The sequence below is a fragment of the Podarcis raffonei genome, chromosome 3 (genome assembly GCF_027172205.1).
Source record: "Podarcis raffonei isolate rPodRaf1 chromosome 3, rPodRaf1.pri, whole genome shotgun sequence".
NCBI lineage: Eukaryota > Metazoa > Chordata > Lepidosauria > Squamata > Lacertidae > Podarcis > Podarcis raffonei.
In genome coordinates, this window is record NC_070604.1 from 16,127,089 (window position 1) to 16,149,122 (window position 22,034).

The following is a 22,034-nucleotide window of genomic DNA, read 5'->3' on the forward strand; positions in this document are numbered from 1 at the left end:
CACATTACTTTGCTTACTCCCAGTCATGTCAATTGCAGGTTATTGATCTTTATTCTCTTTCCCGTTTTCTCTTTCTCATGCTGTTGTATTTTCCTTATTGTTTCCTCTTATTTATGTATGTATCCACCCTTCCTCTCGGTCAAAAGCATGCATCCAGGTTATCCAAGTTTGTTTTGAAAACCTCCTCCTCCCCCCTCCATCACCTTCTTCTTCTTCATACCTGACCGACCTGGAAAGCCATCTTGAATGGAAAGCTTGATTAACATCTTAAGCCTGCATGTGGCTTCTGTGAAAAGGAGCAAATTCTGCAGATAAAGAGGAAAAGAGCCAATATCATAATAAAGCCACTTCCGACTTCGGGAGGTGGTGGTGTTGCGGGCTTCACGCCCCCAACATGCGTGCGGAGGCTGGCTTCCAGCCCCTGTGCAATCAGGGGAATCCTCGGGGCCGCGTCATCCCCTGAGCCAGCCAATCGGCTGGCTCGGGGTGTGTGGCTTGCCTCACTTAAGGCAAGCGCGGCACTGGGATCTCCCTCTTTTGGCTGCTCAGCTGCTGAGGTTTCCCACCCACCCGCCCTTTAAGGTTCGCCTTCTGACCTTGCTATGGACCTCGGTTGGTCACCGTTAAGGGGCCTGGTAGGAATTTTTTCCACTTGACAAATTGGCACCAGCCATTTGGTTTTCCGCCTACCTCGTAGCAAATCGTCACAACTCCTTTGGGTTTGGCGGTTAGGCATTAGTAGGAGTATTGTTATGTAGATGTGTTGGGGGGGAGGAGCACCATCACCTCCCCCAAATAATGAAGGGTTGTCCGGTAAAGGATTCCGGGGCGCGGGGCCTCGTCCGAAGCCTATGGAGGCCAGGGCCTAAAGCGCGCCCCTGATCGGTGACCCCGGGGGAGTACCTAGTTGATGTGCATCAGCAGGGCTCCCCCTGCTGGTGTTAACCCTTCCCGGTCTTCAAGCAAACGGGCTGAAGCCGGATAGTCGGATAGAACCAATGCCTAAGCCAATACCGCTCTTTACCTGTAACCAATAAAGTTGTGGCCAATTTTAGCCCATTAACCTAAAATAATGGTGTCACGTGTCTTTATTTCTACTGGTGGGAGGCAGGAACTCGCCACACAACTTTATACATAATAGCTTTAACTTTATACTGCACATTTTACACTGTACAGACTTTTGTTTCCCACCTCTCTCAAAGAATATTATATTGCAGAGTTGTAAAAGGGCAAACAAAATGATCAAAGGGTTGGAGCAATTTCTGTATGGGGAGAGTTACAAAAGTTTCAACCTTTTTAGTTTAGGAAAGGGGTAAATAATTGGGGGGGTATGATAAAATGATGTGGAGAAAATGGAAAGACTATTAACTGTAGCAGGAATTGTATTTCTGTGAAGATTGCAGAGTCTCTAAGCAGGCAGCAGGAGCACACTGGTGCAAGGGAAGAGAGGAGGAAATGTGCAAAGTCTCACAAAGCAGAAAGATCGGCTCTGTGTTGATCAAACTAATGCTATTGTGATTGCTGAAGATGTAAGGTTTTCAGTCCTTCAGTCACACAGCAAACAATTACAGAGACATCACAAAGGAAGGCTTCAGTTGCTTGGGAAACCGTGTGATACAAAGCTTGACCATGGTCACTCACTTCCTGTGTAGGACAGATGGCTACAGCAAGGCAGGTTAACCAAATAACAATGATAAGAAAGGATTTGTAAGATATGAATGTGTGCCTTTTAGTAATGCCAGAAGAGTGTTGTTGATGGATTTCAACCCAGGATCAGTTTTGTATGATATTTTAAAAGTAAAGATGGAGATAGGTCAGTGGGATTTCCAATTAAAATGCACTGGGTCACTGCCAGAATGTTTTCTTATTGGAGATCCATAACCTAGAAATGAATTACAGGTTAAAATTAAAGACAGGAGTGATAACCTGTGGGTCAGAGATGGCCGAGCAAGTTCTGTGAAGTAGAACTTGCCAGGAACTGCAGTTTTACTTAAGTGGGGATCTGCAAGGTGACAGTCCTGATTAGTCAAATTGTTGCTACTGGCAATAACAATTTAGTGTTGTGCATCATTATTCTTGTGGGTTTTTTTTTTACAGGTTTCATGTCTTCTTTTTATTCTATCTGATTTTGTTGAAAACTGTCCTGTGGCTTGTGCCAAGTGTGGCATACGTGTCACCTAAACAAATAAATATTGGGATCTGATTGGGAGATAAAGCACTCTTGCCTGATTTTCACAAAGTAATCTCTAAAGAGCAGACACAGCGCTTTATCTACAGAGCTCTGCCCTGGGATTGTAATATAAAATCCTTGCCGCTGTTCAGACACCCTCTCTAAAGAGCAGCTAGGTTTTCTCTCTGGTCTCAGTACGAAGCACTGTGGCACTGAAACTGGAGACAAGTTCTCTGCTTCCTCTTTCAGAGTAGAAGGCAGCATTTCTTGCTTCCACAGTGCTGGAGCGAGGGGTGGGAATGCTGACTTTTGTTAACATTTTGGTCTTCCTGATTTCTGACTCTTCTGGTTGTTTTAGCCATTTCAGCATAGTCCATTAACTTCATCTGCCATTCTTCTCTAGTAGGAACGTTGTCTTCTTTAACAATGGGGGGAAATTTATAACTTATCTTAAAGACCATTGTAAACAGTTGAAATCGTTAGTAGGATTGGGATAACACTTGTAGTTTAAGGGTGAACTTTGGACACAATGGAAATGTAAAAGATTTGGATCATCATAAAAGATGCAGGAGGAAATGATTCACAATAGGACCCACAAAGGGGAGGAGGGAAGTCCAAGAGATTCGTTGGAATTTTGTTTTTATGATTTATGATTGATATATTTCTGTAAGATTTAAATTTGAAAAACCAAATAAATTTAAATAGGGAATGGTGCCTTTTGTCCTTAAAGAGCAGGCCAGGGGATTTTAGATTGATATTCGCACTAAACCCCACAGTGCTCAGATGAGAAAGAAATACTACTACTGCTACTACTGCTGCTACTACTACTACTAATTATACTCCACCCATCTGGCTGAGTTTCTCCAGCCACTCTGGGCGGCTCCCAATCGAGTGTTAAAAACAATACAGCATTAAATATTAAAAACTTCCCTAAACAGGGCTGCCTTCAGATGTCTTTTAAAAATAGGATAGCTGCTTATTTCCTTCACATCGGAAGGGAGGGTGTTCCACAGGGTGGGCGCCACTACTGAGAAGGCCTTCTGCCTGCTTCCCTGTAACCTCACTTCTCGCAATGAGGGAACTGCCAGAAGACCCTCGGCGCTGGATCTGTGTCCAGACTGAACAATGGGCATGGATACGCTCCTTCAGGTATACACCTTTCTGCCTGCTCTTTTAGCATGAAGGACAGCATTTCCATCATCCTCACTCCCTACCATGATTCTTTGGAGTGTGGTGGTAAGGTTGGTTTGGAGCACAGTGGCAGGGGTGATTGTGTCTCTGAAGACTTCCGGGTTAGCGCCAACGACGAATGGCGGAGTTCCTCCGACCGGAGGAACGGGTTCTGTGGAAATTGGGTCTTCCCGTCGCGGCGAAGGCGGGGACCTGCTAGAAATTCCAGACGGAGAAGCCTGGGAATGTGGGGTTCAGCAGAGCACCAAGAGTGCCTCCCCTACTCGTGAGGAAACCCCTTTTCGGGGCTCCGGAGTGAAGTGGGGTGAGCAGCGCGGTGCTGCGAACCAATTGCTATTTCCACGGAGGGAAGCCGCACAGCCATCGCCGGAGAGCGCTGACTTTTTCCTGATGACAATTGGACTCTAAATCAAGTACCTGTGAGTAAAAACGGAAAATTGGATCAAGAAATCTGTAAAATTTGTGAATTAGGCAACGAAGCGGGAAGGTTTAAACAGGAAGTCCGCCTTCCGCTTTTTGTATATAGACTGAAGCAAAGACCTTGCAATCTAATAGCCTGGAAAACTGTTTTAAAGTTGGAAATTTCCTGCATCTACAACCAATAAAACCCCCTTGGAAGCAGGAGAAAAGGGGGGGGGGAATTTGACTGTTTAATCCTGCAGGAGGAGAGTAAAGGAATTTAAGTTTCCATCGTCCCAAACCTGGGGACGGGGTGTCTGGACAGAAATTGTTTGAGACGTCCATTGATTGAAAGTGGAGCATTTTGACAGTTAAAAAAAAAGAGAAACAAATTAACTTCAACGCTACTTTCTGCATTTCTGCATTTTAAAGAAACAAAGTATTTGAAAACCGAAAGTAATCTCCTTTGTTGGATACATTTTAAAAATGGATACAAATAGAAATTGTGTCCCCTAGAGGGAGCCTGTCAGTTTGTTGTTGCAGCTTACTTGGAGACCTTACAGCTGCGAGATTGGGATCGTGGGACCAGCCGTTTGACCTTGAACAGAAATGTGTTGGAAGGAAGGTTTGGTGTCTGCCCTTGGCATGACAAATGCTTTGCTGGAGCAGCTGCATGAGAAAATGAACTTGATGAATGAAAAGTTGGACTTGATGAATGCAGTAGCCAGTGAATATGATTTAACAGGAAATAAGGATAAAGAAGCTATACAGCGACCAATTCAGGAATCTGGTTTGACAGGGCAAGTCCAAGGGCAGATTAGGAAGGAAGAGGCTGCGATTACACCTCAAACAACACAAATGGAGAGACCCAAAGTCCTGCAGGAGCAAAAGCCACTGCATTGGAAGATTGAACTTGGAGAGTGTCTGGAAGTTTTTGGAGTCAAGGAAGCTCTTAACACTAGTGGGACTATGAAACAGGTGGACAACTATCTTTTGGATAACTATTTTTTGGATTACAAAGATGATGACGGGGAGTGGGACTGTGGGGAATGGGCTAGTCTGATGAAGGAAAATGGAAATTATTACCGGATGGAATCCTCCGGAGACCCACTCCCCAAGGAGAAAGGGGAGAAACTACGAAAGAAATCAACAAAAGACAAAGAAGTGCGTAAGCACAAACAAGAACAAGAAAATCTGCAGAAGGGGCCTAGAAGAGACTTAAGGGTCTCGGACATAAGATCACCAGATTGATGGACTGGATGTAATGGTCAGAAAGGACTGACATAACCCGAGACCAGGAAGAAGGGACGTTGGATAAAAATTAGAGATATCAAGAAAAATTTCTTTTTATTTTTGGAATTAGTGCAACATTAATGAAATATCAGGGAACATGCTGGAAAGGAACTAAATTGGCTTTAGTAAAAAAGATTTAAGGAGTTATGTATGAATATGGTTTAAATTTTGAAATTTTAACGTTTTTAAGATAAGATAAGGTTAAAGAAATTAAGGTAAATTGAATAACAGAATATATTAAAAGATGGAAAAGATATGTTGAATTAATAAATAAGATCGATTGTTAAGATAAATTATTTAAATTAAAATTGAGAAATATGGGAAGAATTTGCTGGAATAATGAATTAAATTAGAATACAAAAAGGGAGGTGTGAGGAGGTTCAAGAAATAAGCAAATGAAAAGATGTAATTTGAGATTTGTATTTTTCTTCTTTTTTGGTTTTTTCTTTTTCTTTTATTTTTTTGCTGTATTTTTTCTTTTTTTCTTTTTTCATACTTATGTATTCATGAAACTTTGAATAAATATCATTAAAAAAAAAAAAAAGATTTGTGTCTCTGAAACAGTCTCAATTTCACAGCCACCCTGCCCCGTCACAATCCCAGTTTGTGGCAGCGATGCTGCCGCGGGAAGGCCAAGTATGTGTCAGAGATTGGACTCAAGAGGGCGAGAGGGAGGAGGAGGAATGGAGGAAACCACCCCACCTTCTCCTGATGCTGCAGGAAAAGAGGGAGGCAGCCTCGATTACAGCAGAGGTTTGAGGAAAGTCACAGCTCAGAGACAGATGAACAGAAGATCTGGGAACTGTTAGAAGAAGAGGGGTGGGACTGCAGCAGGGCAGCCAGATGACACGCTGTCAGTGGAGAGTATTTCTGATTCCCCTTCTCCCAGAACTTGGCGTTCGTTAAGAGTGCAGGAAAAAAGGACTCGGAGACATTTGACCACGAGTGGCCACCATAAAGGGGGATGCTGTTGCTAGGGAGCCAGTGTGGTGTAGTGGCTAAGAGCAGTAGTCTGGTGAACCGGGTTCGCTTCCCCATTCCTCCACATGCAGCTGCTGGGTGACCTTGGGCTAGTCACACTTCTCTGAAGTCTCTCAGCCTCACTCACCTCAGAGTGTTTGTTGTGGGGGAGGAAGGGAAAGGAGAATGTTAGCCGCTTTGAGACTCCGTAGGGTAGTGATAAAGAGGGATATCAAATCCAAACTCTTCTTCTCTTCTTCTTCTTCTAGCGAGGAAGGAGGAGGAGCCCAGTTTGGAGCAACGCCGTTGTTAAGGCTTGTTGCGTTCTTTTGTCTCTTGCTATTATGATAGAAGAAACTCATTAAAGAGGACTCAACCTTGTTTTCTCTGCTCTCGCTGCAACCGGGGGAGGAATAGCTTTCCTGAAGCTTTGACAGTATGTGAACAGAGGTGTCAATTATTCCTCTGGGGGAGTGTGCCTACATTAGGGCAGGACGATACCTGGTTTCCAACATTGTGATATATCACCACCTAAACATTGCAATATACTGATATATCACAATGTCTGAAATAAGGATGGTGCTATATAGAGGCATTGGCTGGCCCACATCATTTTTGCACAGCACGCACGCACACATCATGATTCACAATATATTGTGAAACTGATATCATTTCAAACCGGTTTTGAGGGGTATATTGATATACTACCCAGCCCTAGCCTACATGTGAGTATACGAAAGTGGGAAAGAGTGCTGCATGCCTGCATGTGGGGTGATGGAGCATGCATATTGTCAGTTTGGATTTCTTAGTGCAGAAAGTATTGATCTGATGTGCAGAGATCTTTCCTATTCTAATTCAAGAGGGTTCTGGAAGCTTCTCTGTGTGAAAGAAAAAAGCAGAAGGTTCGTGATGTTTGGGTTATACTTTCAGAAAAACTGAGTACAGCTGGTTTGAACTGGTTCTGTTATCTCTTCTGTCAAGGTCATGCTGACTATAAAAATAGGCCAGAAGGAGCCCGGGTTTCACCCTTTCGCTTTCTATCTCTTTTCCTTCTGGTCTGGTGTTCTGTACATAGTATGCTTAGTGTTAAGCTTTAGACTTATTTTAAGCGTAAGTGAAGTCTGCTGCAACTGGATTTCTTATGGACTGTGTCAATCCTGAATTTATTGGATTTGTGACCATGATGCTCCTTTGCCTTCAGTAGCAGTAAAGCTCTGCTGGATGAAATATAATTGCTGCTGGCCTATTTTTTGGGAATCCTGCAACGTGTTTAAGTTTTTACTCTGCTAACTATACGTTGGAGTTCTGCTCTGGATCATTATTGAGTAGAATTTCCCCAGTGATACCGCTGCCAGCAGACCAGTCTGGGATGCATGTGTACATTAGCCATGCCCCCTGCTGGCACTTGGCTCTCAGAGGTGCGGGTGACTGTCAATGCAACCCTTAGCCCCAAAATGGGTTTCCCACGTCTGCAACAGAAGGCGAAGCTGACTAGATCAATATGTTTCTGTTATGTACTGACATTTTTCACCCTGGCCAGCAGGGGGATACTGTAGATAGTTATGCAAATGAAGGATCGAAAGTGACGTTCAGTGATTGGATAGTTTTAGAAAGTTGCTACAGTTACGTTGTTCTGGAGCTCTATATAAGCAGGCTGACTGAGCTCTTCAGTTCAGTTCTGTTCTGGCCTCTGTATAAACAAGAGCTGTTTGAAGAATCGCTGTGTCGTCTGATATGTTCACCCACAACTTAACAGTTTCCTCTTTGGAGCAACTTTACAGAATTATACCCTAGGCAGCCTATGAACATAAGAATAATTTGATTCGTGCTACCGGAGACTCCATGGGTATTTTTCAAAATTTTATTAGAGAACCTGAAAGTTATTATCTTGGGACAGTTACATCATTATGTCATTTTTAAAGGAATACGTAGAATCAGTTTGTACAAGCATATACAACAACATGATTGGTATTCAGCGTTACTGAAATCAGTTGTCTGATTTGTTCTAAACTACCAGCTTCCCACAGTCTCTTATGTTGACAGTTCCAAGCAGAAGGCTGGCATGCATTGTTCTGCGTTGTAACTACAGCGGGCTTTGAGAACATGCGCGTTAATACTGTAGCAAATTGTTTGGAGATATATATAACAGACATAAAAAGGGTTATTCCTGATATGAAAGTCTGAAAATCTGCATAAATATATTGTGTAAAATTAAATTAATATACTTTCTTTTTTCAACTAGAACTTGAAGTATTAAGAATGCCCACATAATTCATATACACATATATTTATATATATATATATACCCCTATGTTTCGTTAGTTATTCAAATATTCTGTCTCATAATCATACACAGACTCTATTTGTTTACCAGTAAGAGAATAACTGGGCGGTCATACAATAGTCACTGAAAAAATTGGTGTCTGTACCACATGCACACAGGTTTTTGTTTACTACTGCCGACAATGTCGAAACAGGAATGTGATCTTCTACAATAGTGTGATTGCATGTGTATAAATACTCTACATTTTCACAGTTACAAATTCTCCCTACCCCTCCAAAACAGCTATTTAACAAAACTTAAGATACAATGAGCTGTAGTATTGGGGGCCTGGTAACAAATGGATCAATATGCAACTGTTAAGTAGGATGTAAACGTTTGTTAAAGTGCCTACGATACAGTTCCTTTTTGTCATAATAAGTAGATTTGGCACAAAGACTGGTTTCTTTTTGCCACTTGGCAATCCTTTCAGCAGCATTGTACAAAACAGTAGCTTCAACCAGACAAGACCAACCTGATACAGCACTTCTTGATGACGTAATTCTGAATACAGGAAAAAGGACCGGGACAGATTTTATACTGCATGTTTACCTTCTCTACTAACTTTAGAGAGGGTGGTTTCTTAATACATTATTTTAATTTGCACCATCATTAAATCTGGTAGTTCTGGTTTGTCCTTACAGTAAAAAGAAAAAATCCAGAGACAGTTTTCTTTAAGCTATGGTGTCAAATTTATTGCAATTTACTCGGGGAGAAAACCCAGTGCCCCTTTTCAAAGGCTCTTCGGTCAAGATGCTGCGAGGTCCTGGGAACTCCTGGTTGTCTCAAAAGCAAAAGAAGCCCAGGCAAAATGTGATATAAATTATCAATATAAGTTAATAATAGACAAGTGCAAATTATTAATGTTTTGCTGTATTAGACTGGTCTGATCCTGTAGCCCTGACTGACACACACACATAAACACACACACACACACACACACACACACACACACACACACACCCTTGTTTAAAGGGGAGCATTTTTCTTCTGAACTGGACAGAATTTAAAAATCTTCTTTTGTTTAGAAGCGTCGTCGATTGCTAAAAATAAAATACAGTACTCCAAATGTTACAAAAATTCTAAGTTCTTCATCAGTGATTCCCAGCTACGCTTGCTTGACACTAAGTAGAAGAGACACCGCCTTCCAATATTTAGTGAGTTGGCTTTGCAAATACAAAACATACGGGGGTTTTCAGACTTCAGTTTGTGTGTTGGAGCATTATACCACTGTTGCTGGCCTGCGGTCCATCTCTGCTTCTAGCTTCACCATCTGCTGCATCTCCTTCGCCTGCAAACCAGGACAATTGTGCGGTTATAACAGGACAGAACACAGTGGTGGGGCGGAGGGGGAGAAGAGACTGTGCATCTGAGTACCACTTTCAGACTGTGATTCCAAACTGAATTGGGTGTTATTGCAATAGGGATAAATGTACAGAGCTAACCTTCAACTCAAGGTAAATAAACAATCATGGAATTGTAGCTCTTCTTTGTAATGCAACTTGTGTGTGTGTGTGTGTGTGTGCCTCAAAGTTGCTATGCATATGAGGAATAACTGAATAAACGAGGGCTGTTTTCTATTTGCATGCACACCAGATAAACACAATTCTCCACTAACCAAATTCAGATATAAAAGTGAGGGACGGAGGCTATTGCTATGCTTCTCTATGAAAACCAGTGGATTTTGTATAAACCTAAAAATCTGAGCAACACAAGCATGAAAAAAGGGCATTACAGCTCCCTCCTTCTTCCTTTCAAGTATTTAAGTCAGACATTAATGGGCAAAAATCATAGGTGAAAATGTGGAAACATAATGTATGGCTCAGCAAGTACAACCTCTTTTGAAATGCTGACCTATATATATGTATATTTCAACATCTGGGATGTTCCAGATGAAATTCAGTTACCTGTCGCCTTCCTCAAACCATTTTTAAATGACTAACCATGGCTTTAGGGACTGTTTGAAGATGGACTATATTCTCATAAGTTATCTTTTGCAACACTTTCAAATTAACAATGGGGAAGCAAAATATTCAGGAGTCTAAAAGTGAAGCCTTAGTCATGATGGGAGACAAAATTTGGGAAAGCCTAATTCAGTCATTTTATGTTGAGAAAAGGGACGCAAAACAGACCTTTAGATATATTACTGACTAAATAAATAAGAATCATGTTTGCCACACCGAAAAACTTAACAGCAAAAGATTATAGATGCAAATGAAGATGAATTCTTATCAAAAGAAATTCCAATGAATGTGATCTCATTTCTGCCTACTTTTTTCAGGAATGTGTAGTAGAGTTGTAATTATTATGCACTTGGCACTGCATGAATTTAGAGGGAAAAAGGGTTTAAAATGTGGCATCTTGCATCATTCATGAACATGAGTTTAATAGGAAAGGTGACTATCTAATTTCATCCACAAAATTCACAATAATTCAGTTTACAAAATTCATGATAATCAATGCAAGAACACCTTATGGACAAATTCTGGAAGTAAAGGTGGACTGATCAAAGTTTTTCAAGTCCAACATTTTGTCAAATGAAGTCATACTTTTATAGAGGAAACCTACTTGTTGATTCATTTTGAATGATCACATACAAAAGGCATGGTCTCACTATTATATTAATTATAGTTTGACCTGCAGTGCTTCTGAAACAATGAAAACACTGGGTTGTTCTGAAACATTGTCTTTGTTATGCAAATGACACATCTCAGCGATTGCATCTATAAATGGTACCCAAATTTGTATTATCTGGTACAGCTCACAATGATTGCGAATTTGTCCAATGCTTGTAAACTTGTCAAACTCACAATGCTTGACTAGATTATGAGCTGAACACCATTCACCCTATAATTTCTTCTCCAGTTCTGGGTATTAAACAAGATTCTGTGCATGTATGGTCAGCACTCACCAGAATCTTGGTTCTTGTTGGGTGTTGAGAAACTATGGGAACTTTTTTTAAAAATAGCATATGTTTTCCAAAACAATACCATGCCATATGAACTACTAAACTGGGGAATGGCCTAGCTAAGTTCAATCTGTGTCGATTGAAATGGCAATCATGCATGAGGTACCAACAGAACTATAGTTTCCAGGGGCAATACATATGTGCACAGCACATCGGTGCACATGTGCCAACATTATGAGCTAAGAAAGAACTCTTGGGAAATGGACGAGCTTTCCAAGCTGATTCCAAATCAAGCCAAAGGTAGCTCATCCATCACTAATTAGATCTACACACACACAAAAAGAGTCTCAGTGAAAAATGATTTATTTTAGAAGGAAAGCACACTGAATGTAGTAGCTAGCTCAGTACTGATCAATCCTACCTTGAGTTTGAGAGACTGCATGGCAGGATTTCAAAAGCTGTTTGCACAAAAAATAATAATGTCAAAATTGAGAAATACAACAAGGCAAATAAAAGGAATGACAGCTGAGATGAGAACGACAGGCAAATGCAAGGGAAATAAATGCAAATATATATAAAACATTTTCTGTTTGTTTCTGCTTTCATCTGCACATCTCCATTTTCCTCTGGTAACGAAGGTTACAGCAAGATTTTCACAAAACACTCCTTACCATGTCTACTCAGAAGTAAGTCCCATTTAGCTCAGTAGACTGAGTCCCAGGTATGCGGGTAACAAGACTACAGCCTAAGGGACTTCTAGATGTATTTTAATGTATTTTTAATCTCCTGTTGGAAGCCACCCAGAGTGGCTGGGGAAACCCAGTCAGATGGGCGGGATATAAGTAATAAATTAATAATAATAATAATAATAATAATAATAATAATAATAATAATAATATTGGGGAGCCCAACTTTTAAAACCAAGTGGGCTGCAAGAATACTTTGACACAGAACCTGTCATGCTGGTGGTGGGGTCCTAGAGCCCTCCCACCTCCTTCCCAAAGCTGGGAAAATGATGACTAGGCTTTGGGAAGGAGGCGGGAAGACTCAAGGACTCTGTCAAAGCCCTCACACCACCTTCCCAAAGCCCAGCACCTTGCTTACCCAGCTTTGGGAAGGCAGCGTGAGGGCTGGGGTCAAATTTTGCTGAGGGCCACCAAAATTCCTCCAGGGCCACGCACTGGACCATTCTGTTCTAGAGGATATCTGGGTTTAAGTTTCATTAGGCCTCTGAGGCTGGGAATGCCAAAGGAGAGAGGAGCTGGTAGGGTCACTGTGTACACCAGGCTTCCTCAACCTCGGCCCTCCAGATGTTTTGAAACAATTCCCATCATCCCTTATCACTGGTCCTGCTAGCTAGGGATCATGGGAGTTGTAGGCCAAAAACATCTGGAGGGCCAAGGTTGAGAAAGCCTGGTATACACCCTCCCAGTCTCAACTTGCTGCATGAAGGAACACCCAGAAGAGGGTGTTCTCTTTTTGCAGGGGCTACAGGACTTTGAAAGGCTTACCAACACCCCCCCCCCAAAAAAAAAGGAGAAGCACCTATGGAAAGACACAGGTTTCTGGCTTTGCTCTTGCAAGTTTTGTGCTTACTGAAAGTGAAATAAAACCTAGTGGAATGAGAGAAAATAAACTGGAAAATGAAACCATTTCAAAACAGCATTTTGAAAGCGTCCATCCTAAATCTTCCAGCACTAAGACTATTAAAATAAATATGATCTGCATTAACAGGTGAGATTGAAGGTGACAGTGTATGACACATTAAAAACAGTAGGGCTGGCATCCAATTCAAGAAATCTTAATCAGGTGTTTTAGTTATATTCTCTGCATTGATCTGACTAAATTCACATCCACTTGCAAATGGAAAAAAAGAAGTACTGTTGTACCTTGGAAGTCAAGCGCAATCCATTCTGGAAGTCCGTTTGACTTCCAAAACATTCGAAAACCAAAGCGCGGCTTCTGATTGGCTGCAGGAAGGTCCTGCAGCCGACTGGAAACTGCAGAAGCCCCGTCAGACGTTTGGCTTCCAAAAATAATTCGCAAACCAGAACACTCACTTCCGGGTTTGCAGCGTTTGTGAGCCAAAAAGTTTGAGAACTAAGCTGTTTGAAAACCAAGGTATGACTGTACCTTTATTTTTTGATGAGGCACGCAGGTATTATAAGAGGCAGTCCCTGCTATGTGAACAGAAGGGGGAATATGCCTCTTTTAAGATGGAGCCTGCCACCATTCATTTTTTCTGACTACAGTGGTACCTTGTGTTGAGTAACCTCCAGGTTATGGAATCTTCGGGTTATGGCCACAGCAAACCCAGAAGTATACACTTCCAGGTTTCGCCATGTGCGCATGCGCAGAAGCGCTCAATCGCGCCGCGTGCGTGCGCAGAAGGGCGCCTCCAGTTACGAAGCTTTCAGGATACGGCCAGGCCTCCAGAACGAATCCTGTTCGTAACCAGAGGTACCACTGTACTTCAACTAAAAATAATATACAGTGGTGCCACGCAAGACGAACGCCTCGCAAAACAAAAAACTCGCAAGATGAAAGAGTTTTCCGTTTTGGAGGTGCTTCGCAAAACGAATTTCCCTATGGGCTTGCTTCGCAAGAAAAAAGCCCATAGGGAAATCTCCGCCGGCCTTCAGAAGAGGTCCTGGACCTCTTCTGAAGGCCGGCGGGGGGCAAAAGTCTTTGCTCCCCCCCGCCTGCCTTCCCGGGATAGCGGAGAAGCGCAGCGCGTTTCTCCGCTATCCCGACGGCTTTTGAAGGCAGGCGGGGGGGGAGCAAAGCCTTTGGCCTACCGCCGGCCTTCAGAAGAGGTCCTGGACCTCTTCTGAAGGCCGGCGGGGGGCAAAAGTCTTTGCTCCCTCCGCCTGCCTTCCCGGGACAGCGGAGACTTCTCCGCTGTCCCGGGCGATCTGAAAATGCTGGCGGGTGGCAGCGAACGCTGCGCTGCTGCCCGCCAGCATTTTAAAAGCCCCTGGGACAGCGGAGACTTCTCCGCTGCCCCGGGGCAATCTGAAACTGCTGGCGGGCGGCAGCGAACGCTGCGCTGCCGCCCGCCAGCATTTTAAAAGCCCGCCAGCATTTTAGAGAAGTCTCCGCTGTCCTGGGGGCTTTTAAAATGCTGGCAGTCGGGAGGAAAGCCCTCCTGTCCCCGGAGCTTGCGGGGTGGGAGGTGGGGAGAAGGGCTTTTCTTCCCACCGCCAGCCTTCAGAACAGCCTTCTGAAGGCTGGCGGTGGGAAGAAAAGCCCTTGTCCCCCCCCCCGCCAGCCTTCAGAAGAGGTTGGGGGACAGACTGTCCCCGGACCTGGTCTGAAGGCAGTTTCCATAGGAACGCATTGATTGATTTTCAATGCATTCCTATGGGAAACCGTGCTTCGCAAGACGAAAAACTCGCAAGAAGAAAAAACTTGCGGAACGAATTAATTTCGTCTTGCGAGGCACCACTGTACACAAAATACACAGACACACGCATATTAAAGTATTTTAAAATATATATATTCTGGGGCAATCATGTATTTGTGATCAATTACTCCAATAACCAATTCCTTAACTAAATGCTTCACACACCCCCACTTGCCTTTCATAAGCCATTGCACCATTACCTGCTCATTTTGTTTCTCCAGAATTTCTAGGTGCTCAAGTTGAACTTTCTTCAGCTGGTCCATTTCCTTTGATTGTTTCATTGCCAGCTGTAAACAAAAACAGGCAAATGCAAAAACGAAACATCAGAATTTTCTAAGGGGCTGTTTGGACTATTAAAAGTAGTAGCCACGCTTCTAAAACTTTGTGGAGGGATAGATCCTTACTGCTATGGTGTACATAATGATGGAACTGGGTGTCTATGTGCCAAAAGAAAAGGCTGGTTCTTTGGCACTTTTGATTTATCATTTGCCACCACTCCCTTCTTTATGATTTTCCCTATCAAGAGGGAATTGAAGAGGTGTGAAGTTCAGATGTTGTATAGAGGGTATGTTGGTAGGTTATTACTACTACTATTACTATTATTGAAAAACAGTACAAGAACAACCAAGTATACATTTAAGAACAACACAAACTGAACACCTAAAGCAGAGACCAACTAGTGAGAAATGCTTGCCCGAAGAGACTATCAGAACATTGTGGCAAGAGTGCCAGCCCTCTTTCCTCCCCATTGCAAACCAAGTGAGAACCGTAAGATATCTTTGCTCACAGCGATGTCAAGCAAGGTCAACTCTGATAGGCTATAAGGGAAAGCAAGATGCCAGGGAAAGTAAGACCCTGCTTCCCCATCCCCTTTTAAGGAGAAGCAGAGATGGGGAACACTGGATACAAATTGCAACACAAACATGTATGAAGAAGATACCACTTAAAATGGGAAGGGTTTTTTTTTATTGTGGGTGAAAGTTTGGTATAACACTACCCTTCCAATTAATTACTCAGGTGGCAAATTGAAACAACAGTGTACTTAGACTTACTGTGACGTTTCAAATAAGCAAACAGGTGAGTTTTTGAGAAGTGTGGGGATATCTATTAAAAGGAGAGACTCTTTGAAGAGTATGATGCAGATGTTTTTGGATATGTGAACTAATTAGCTACTTACTCGCTTTCTCTCCTCCAGAAACTTCTTTGTGTTGCTGCTGTTCAGTTCCCTGACACGCCTACAAAAGACATTTCTAACATTGTAGAATCTGTTTGTTTTTAACAAATAAACGTCAGTGAGAAGAGGGTGCACAAACTAATGATGGTGCAAGCAGCTCAAGTTCAATTTCTGTTAATCACAGGGATTTGGAGCTTCCAAGTTGAAGTTCCCAAGTGTTGACAGACTGATCTCAGAGAATGATGGCCATGAGAAAGTTGCCATGAGAATGATGGGGCAACTTGCAGTTTTAGGAGGGTGACCAGACGCAAAATAGGACAGGGCTCCTGAACCTTTATCAGCTGTGTAGAAGAGAGTTTAAAAGCTGTAGCTTGTATGTCCTACACAACATAAAAAGGTACAGGACCCTTGACATCTTTTTTCACCTCGTCACCCTAGGTTAGCTTTTAGTGAAAAGGCATCCTATTCTCCCAACGTTCAAAATAGAGGAGTTAGCAGTTAAGAGAATGAGAGTAGAATTCCTTTAGAGATATACATGAAGCCCCATAAAATGGAGAATTTCCACCCATTAACTCCTTCACTAGCGGCAAAATAATTGGCCCAGGAAATTGTTGTCTTGATATGGAGAAAGACATGTTTGAATGCTGCTCCAGTCAACAGGGATAGCTAACATGGTGCCATCCAAAGGGTGTTGGACTACAACTCCTATCCTCTGGGACGCAAGTGGTGCTGTGGTCTAAACCACTGAGCCTCTTGGGCTTGCCAATCGGAAGGTCAGCATTTCGAATCCCCACAATAGGGTGAGCTCCCGTTGCTCTGTCCCTACCAACCTAGCAGTTTGAAAGCACGGCAGTGCGAGTAGATAAATAGGTACTGCTGTGGCGGGAAGGTAAACGGCGTTTCCATGCACTCTGGTTTCCATCCATTGCACCAGAACTGGCCACATGACCCGGAAAGCTGTCTGTGGAGAAACGGCGGTTCCCTCGGCCTGAAGCATGATGAGCACCACAACCCCATAGTCACCTTTGACTGGACTTAACCATCCAGGGGTCCTTTACCTTTTACCTATCACCCTTAGGCATTGGCCATGCTAGCAGGGGCTGATGGGAGTCCAACAGCCTTTGGAAGGCAAAACATTGGCTATACCTGGGCTAGAGTGTTGGGTTTAGATGTGGGGAAGTTTGCTCAATCAGTTGCAAAGTTTACTGGGATGCTTTGAACACCATGCTCCAGGTTCAAATATCTACCAAGTCATGGTCTTGGTAGCCTTGCCATCCTGGGCTCCTTTGGGAGGAAGGGTGGGAGATACACTGAATAAACAAATAAAACCAATTACTATCTCTCTGCCTAGCTCACAGGCTTGTTGTGAAGAGGGAGACATGGGATAGAACACATAAATAATTAATAAATAAAACCTCTTTTGCAGGCTTTCTGGAAATAAGATATCACCCTTGGAAGAAGAATGGGATTTAATCATAATACAATAAACAAAATGTTCTCCGTATATGGCTTTAAAGCCCCAGGAGGTACTCTCCTGAAGAATGGGGACAAGTGACCTGTTTCCTAGGACGGACTCAACAAAAGGGTAAGGCAACTTGCTGCTTGCACATTCCTGTAGACGCACCATCATGAATAACAGGAATAACAGAATGTTGTAAGGAAAGAGGGATGGCCGTTTTCGACTATGGAATTAGAAACAGAACATTTTTTGCCCTCACAGAACAGCCCGTATTACATCAGTTGCGACATTTTTTCCTCATCTCCTGTTATCGGGTATCCTCCATCAAACAATTTATTTGCCTCACTCACTTTGTTGTCAATTTGGTTTCCTGTGCGACTCCTGCTATTCTGAGGACACCAAGATCTGTGCTCAAATTGATTTATCTGCTTATGTGCACACAGGAAGCTAACGTTTCTGTACCTGCATTCCAAATAATAGGTTCTCAAAAAAGCTCAGCAAGTGAATCATGTAGAGACAACTTTCTCAAAATTACGAAGTTGAAAATGCAAGTTTTAACAGACTGGTCTGTGAGAATTTATCCTATATACAGCAATCGAACGCAGTACTTACCTCTCTCTTTCCGCTTTGTTTTTGATAGATTTATCTTGGCTTATGGCTTTACTATTTTCCATGGAAATTTTTGCTTGGTTGGCACGCATTTCTTTGCTTTCCCTAATAAAATGATAAAGGCGAAATCATTACAAAAAGCCTACAGTCTTATAACACTTTCCTGGGAATAAGCTCCACTACGCTCAGGGGGAGGCCCCCTCTGTCTGAATGGGAGCACCAATATGCTCACCTGTCATGCGAAAGCTTCAGTTGCTGGGTCTGCTGCTCATGAGCATTAATTAACAGCTTCTTTAGTAACTCGCACTGCTGGCTCAGGTGAAAATCACGCATCTCTTGCTCTTCGGCACTGTGGGTGTTGATCATCTCGGACCACTCTTTTGTGTGCTGTGCCACAATTTCTTTTACCTTTTAGCAAAAGAGGACTGCGTCAGGCAGGCTGTCAAGAGGACTATTCTGCAGGTGGTTTTGGAAACCATTAGCATACATATGCATGCAGAAAAGGAATCACATAACAAATCAGATGTTGCCATGCAACTACTGTGTATTATCAAGACAAGAAGCACCCCCCCCCAAAAAAATGCTCACACCTATTATATGATGCAGTGTGAATGTAGCCACAGATTACAGGTACAATAGGGACGTGGATGGTGCTGTGGTCTAAACCACTGAGCCTCTTGGGCTTGCTGACTGGAAGGTTGGCAGTTCGAATCCCCGCCATGGGATGAGCTCCTGTTGCTCTGTCCCAGCTCCTGCCAACCTAGCAGTTCGAAAGCACGCTGGTGCAAGTAGATAAATAGGTACCACTACGGCAGGAAGGTAAACAGCAATGTGGTCCGTTGCGCCAGAAGCAGTTTAGTCATGCTGGCCACATGACCCAGAAAGCTGTCTGTGGACAAACACCTGCTCCCTCAGCCTGAAAGCGAGATGAGCACCACAGCCCCATAGTTGCCTTTGACTGGACTTAACCATCTGGGGTCCTTTACCTTTTTACCCTTTTAGGATAGTCTAGCAAGGTATCTATATTTCTAAGGATGTAAATACTTTGTAATGCTTCCTTCCACAATGAGTTTATATAAAAAACTATTATTATCCAAAGATGTTTCTCCCTGTCTCTCCCCAGCTTCTGCTTATGCAAAGCGGAGAAGTCAGTTTCATCAATCCTCTCCTACCCAATGCCCTCCAAAAATCCACTACTGAAACTCAAGGGATTCTCTGAAACAGTCTGGGATATGGCATAAAAGGATGCAGTGGGTGGGTTCAGTAAAAGCCAGATGCCTCAAACAGCAGGAGAGGAAACATTTTCTTCTTGCACAAAGCCACCACCAGAACCCTGCATTTATAAGTATACGACAATTTTAAAGCTACAGGTTTCTCATCAAGTCGGAAAGACCTAACAGGGATCCCTGCACTGCTTATGCCTCTAATATTCACAGAGATGAAAAACAAACACTAAAACCCTTGTTAACAGTACCATGGGTCCCGAGTTACCCTACATTCAAAGAAAGGACTCAAATCCAATGGAGGCTTCCATTAGTGGAAAGGAGATGTTTGCCAACTCCTTTTTCACCCAGCAGAACACAGTTTTCCCTCCTACGCTGCATAGGAGGGCATTCCACAGTCCCCTGACACAGATTTTCAGAAGCCACAGAGGGCTGCAAGGGCGAAGGGAGAGAATAAATGTGAACGATCTCCTCCTCTTTTCTGGAAGTATCTCCTTCAGCTGCTGACAAGTTGGGACCCAAGTCAATGCAAGGATGTTTCAAAGCAAAAACCCACCAAAATTCTATTCAGAGCACTTGCACAAACCTCTTCAGGAAGGGTCTTCCTGAAGAGGTTTGCAGAACCCCGATCAGTAGAAATGGGATACCTTAAAACTGGTAACTCCTAAGGGAAGAAATAAACCATTTGCCTTATGATATCCTTCCTCCCAAGTTCCCCCAATGGAAAGGAGAAGCAGCCTAGACCACAGAAGGGTTGGAAGCTACTCAATTCCATAAAAATTGTGGCTTGTTTCACCCAACTCTGAGCGGACCTCCAGTCTTTCTTTCAACTCCTTGCTGCAGGAGCAAGTTCTCTGCTGCTTCTGGGAGCACTTATCTACCCACAAGACCTTCATGTGATAGAATGCACTGTCAAAATGCCCAGTTCTTCTCTTACCTTAGATTTGTGATCTGATGTTAGTAGCTGAATTTTATCTTCTATTTCTTTCTTCACCTCAAGGCAATTATTTCCTCTGGAAGAAAACAAACAAGTAGGGAAATGTCAAGACAAGAGCCAAGTATCAAAACACCCTAGTCAATTGTGGAAAACAACCAAATATCAAAGCATATCTGAATAACATTATTCCTTTTCACTCACCAGCCATACTTCATGTGTTGTTGGCTTACTGGCCTATAAGGCTGCAATCCCAGCTCCCGCCCATGGGTTTGTCAGAGGCGCCACCACATCTGCAGTTTGGATGCTCACAGTGGTTGCAGAAGAAGGAAGGGGAGGAGGACCACTAGGCTACACTGTCAGGGCAATTGCTAGTAGGCCTAACCATGTCAGCTGAGAAGTATGCCCTACTGAATTCAATGGGGCTTACTCCCAGGTAAGTTGAGTTAAGATTGTGGCCATGCTTTGTACACACATCATGTTTATCTGCCCCACCAGTCAGAAAGGGACACCCAGAATTTTTAGAGAGAACATGGAAGAAGTCTGACTACACATTACAGTATTTGTGTGTATGTGTGTATAAGAGAGACTGAACATGACACAGAGTTTTTATTTTCAATTCTAATCCCATATTTTTGCCATAGACTCAGAGTTGAAAGGGACCCTGAGGATTATCTCATCCAACCCCTACAATATAGAAATATGCAGCTGTCCCATACAGGGATCGAACTTGCAACCTTGGCATTATCAACACCATGCTCTAGCCAACTGAGCTATCCCAGCTGACATTTGCTTGAGTGTGGTATCTAAGTGACAATTAGGCCACATGAGACACTATGGTGACTATATGGAGGTAGCGGCTGTGCATCTCCTCGAAAAATCTAACTACATGTAACATTCATGTTGTGAGTTTCAGCAAGCAAAGAGGAACTGGGGAAGGGGAACTTGTACAATAGAAAAGAAGGGCATAAGGGGAAGGTAAGAAGTCCACCAGCACTGGAATTGGGAGTCTATTCCAAAACTGGCTCTGGGTTCAATTGCAATCTCTGATACAGAATCAAAATGGCTGTCCCCAATTCAACGGAAGTGGAGGACTGGGAAGAGCAATTTCATTATTGCTGCAGTCAGCATTTGTTCTGAATTGGAAATTTGTGTTTGTGGATTTGTACATTTAATTCCTCTTGCTGTCGTACAACCACAAAGTTCTAATAGCAAGGCTTTGGGTTTACAACATTTAAAATGTTTTTACAGACAATCAAGTGGTTTTGAGTTTCTCTCCTTCTTCCACACAATTATGCAACTGCCCTGCCTGCAATCTGAAGTGCTACAGCCCAGATTGGCTTGAGTACCTCAGTGACAACTAGGCCTAAGAAATGGGAACTAGAGACAAGGAGATGGCACCATCTCTGGAGCCTTTTGCTGAAGGCAACTGTTCCATGTCCTCATTGGGGTAGCGCAGCCCTCTAAAAGTTGTGAGGAGTAATGACTGTTCTGGGAACAAGCCTTGCATCAATGAACATCTCAAGTGCCTTACGCTCCAAGCCAAACTGGCATGCCTCATTCTCAGCTTCCAACTTCCCATACCAAACTCCCTACACAGATATCGCTTAAGCTGCCAATGGAGCAAAAAGATAGAATCATTAATACACTTAGGTATCTAACTTCATCAGGCTCTCTGATGCAGAAGATACATCCTAAAAATGAACAAGCACCAACATTTCCAAAAGACCTTACCCCTTTTTCTTGATTGCCTTCTCGAGGATTTTCTCATAAGCTAACTTTTCTTTGTCGTAATGTGCTACTATTTTGTCAACTTGCGTGCAATGTAACTTCTGCATGACACAATGTTCCTGCAGCAGGGGGAGAAATGGCATGTTAGTTTGGAGTTTGGGTTATTAGGCATTTATGTGTGTATCACAGCATATAAATATGAAGGTCAGAAAAAACCCACTCCTGGTTCAAGGTAAAGGTAAAGGGACCTCTGACCA

The 22,034-nt window shown here is 43.0% G+C and overlaps 1 protein-coding gene across 14 annotated transcripts in view; it reads right to left on the reverse strand.

Moving 5' to 3' along the window:
* Positions 1-7,860: 7,860 nt before the first annotated feature.
* Positions 7,861-22,034, reverse strand: part of PLCB4 (phospholipase C beta 4) — a 208,693-nt gene continuing 194,519 nt past the window's right edge. For 12 of the 14 annotated variants that reach the window (XM_053380664.1, XM_053380668.1, XM_053380657.1 and 9 more), the window contains 8 exons: positions 21,781-21,896; positions 20,050-20,125; positions 18,122-18,297; positions 17,893-17,994; positions 15,825-15,882; positions 14,848-14,934; positions 11,663-11,699; positions 7,861-9,624 (listed from right to left, as the gene is read on the reverse strand). In XM_053380664.1, coding sequence (XP_053236639.1) covers positions 9,536-9,624; positions 11,663-11,699; positions 14,848-14,934; positions 15,825-15,882; positions 17,893-17,994; positions 18,122-18,297; positions 20,050-20,125; positions 21,781-21,896 — 741 coding nt within the window. In that variant the 3' untranslated portion in view covers positions 7,861-9,535. The remainder of the gene's footprint in view (positions 9,625-11,662; positions 11,700-14,847; positions 14,935-15,824; positions 15,883-17,892; positions 17,995-18,121; positions 18,298-20,049; positions 20,126-21,780; positions 21,897-22,034) is intronic. The other 2 variants (XM_053380670.1, XM_053380669.1) reach the window with 1 other exon arrangement.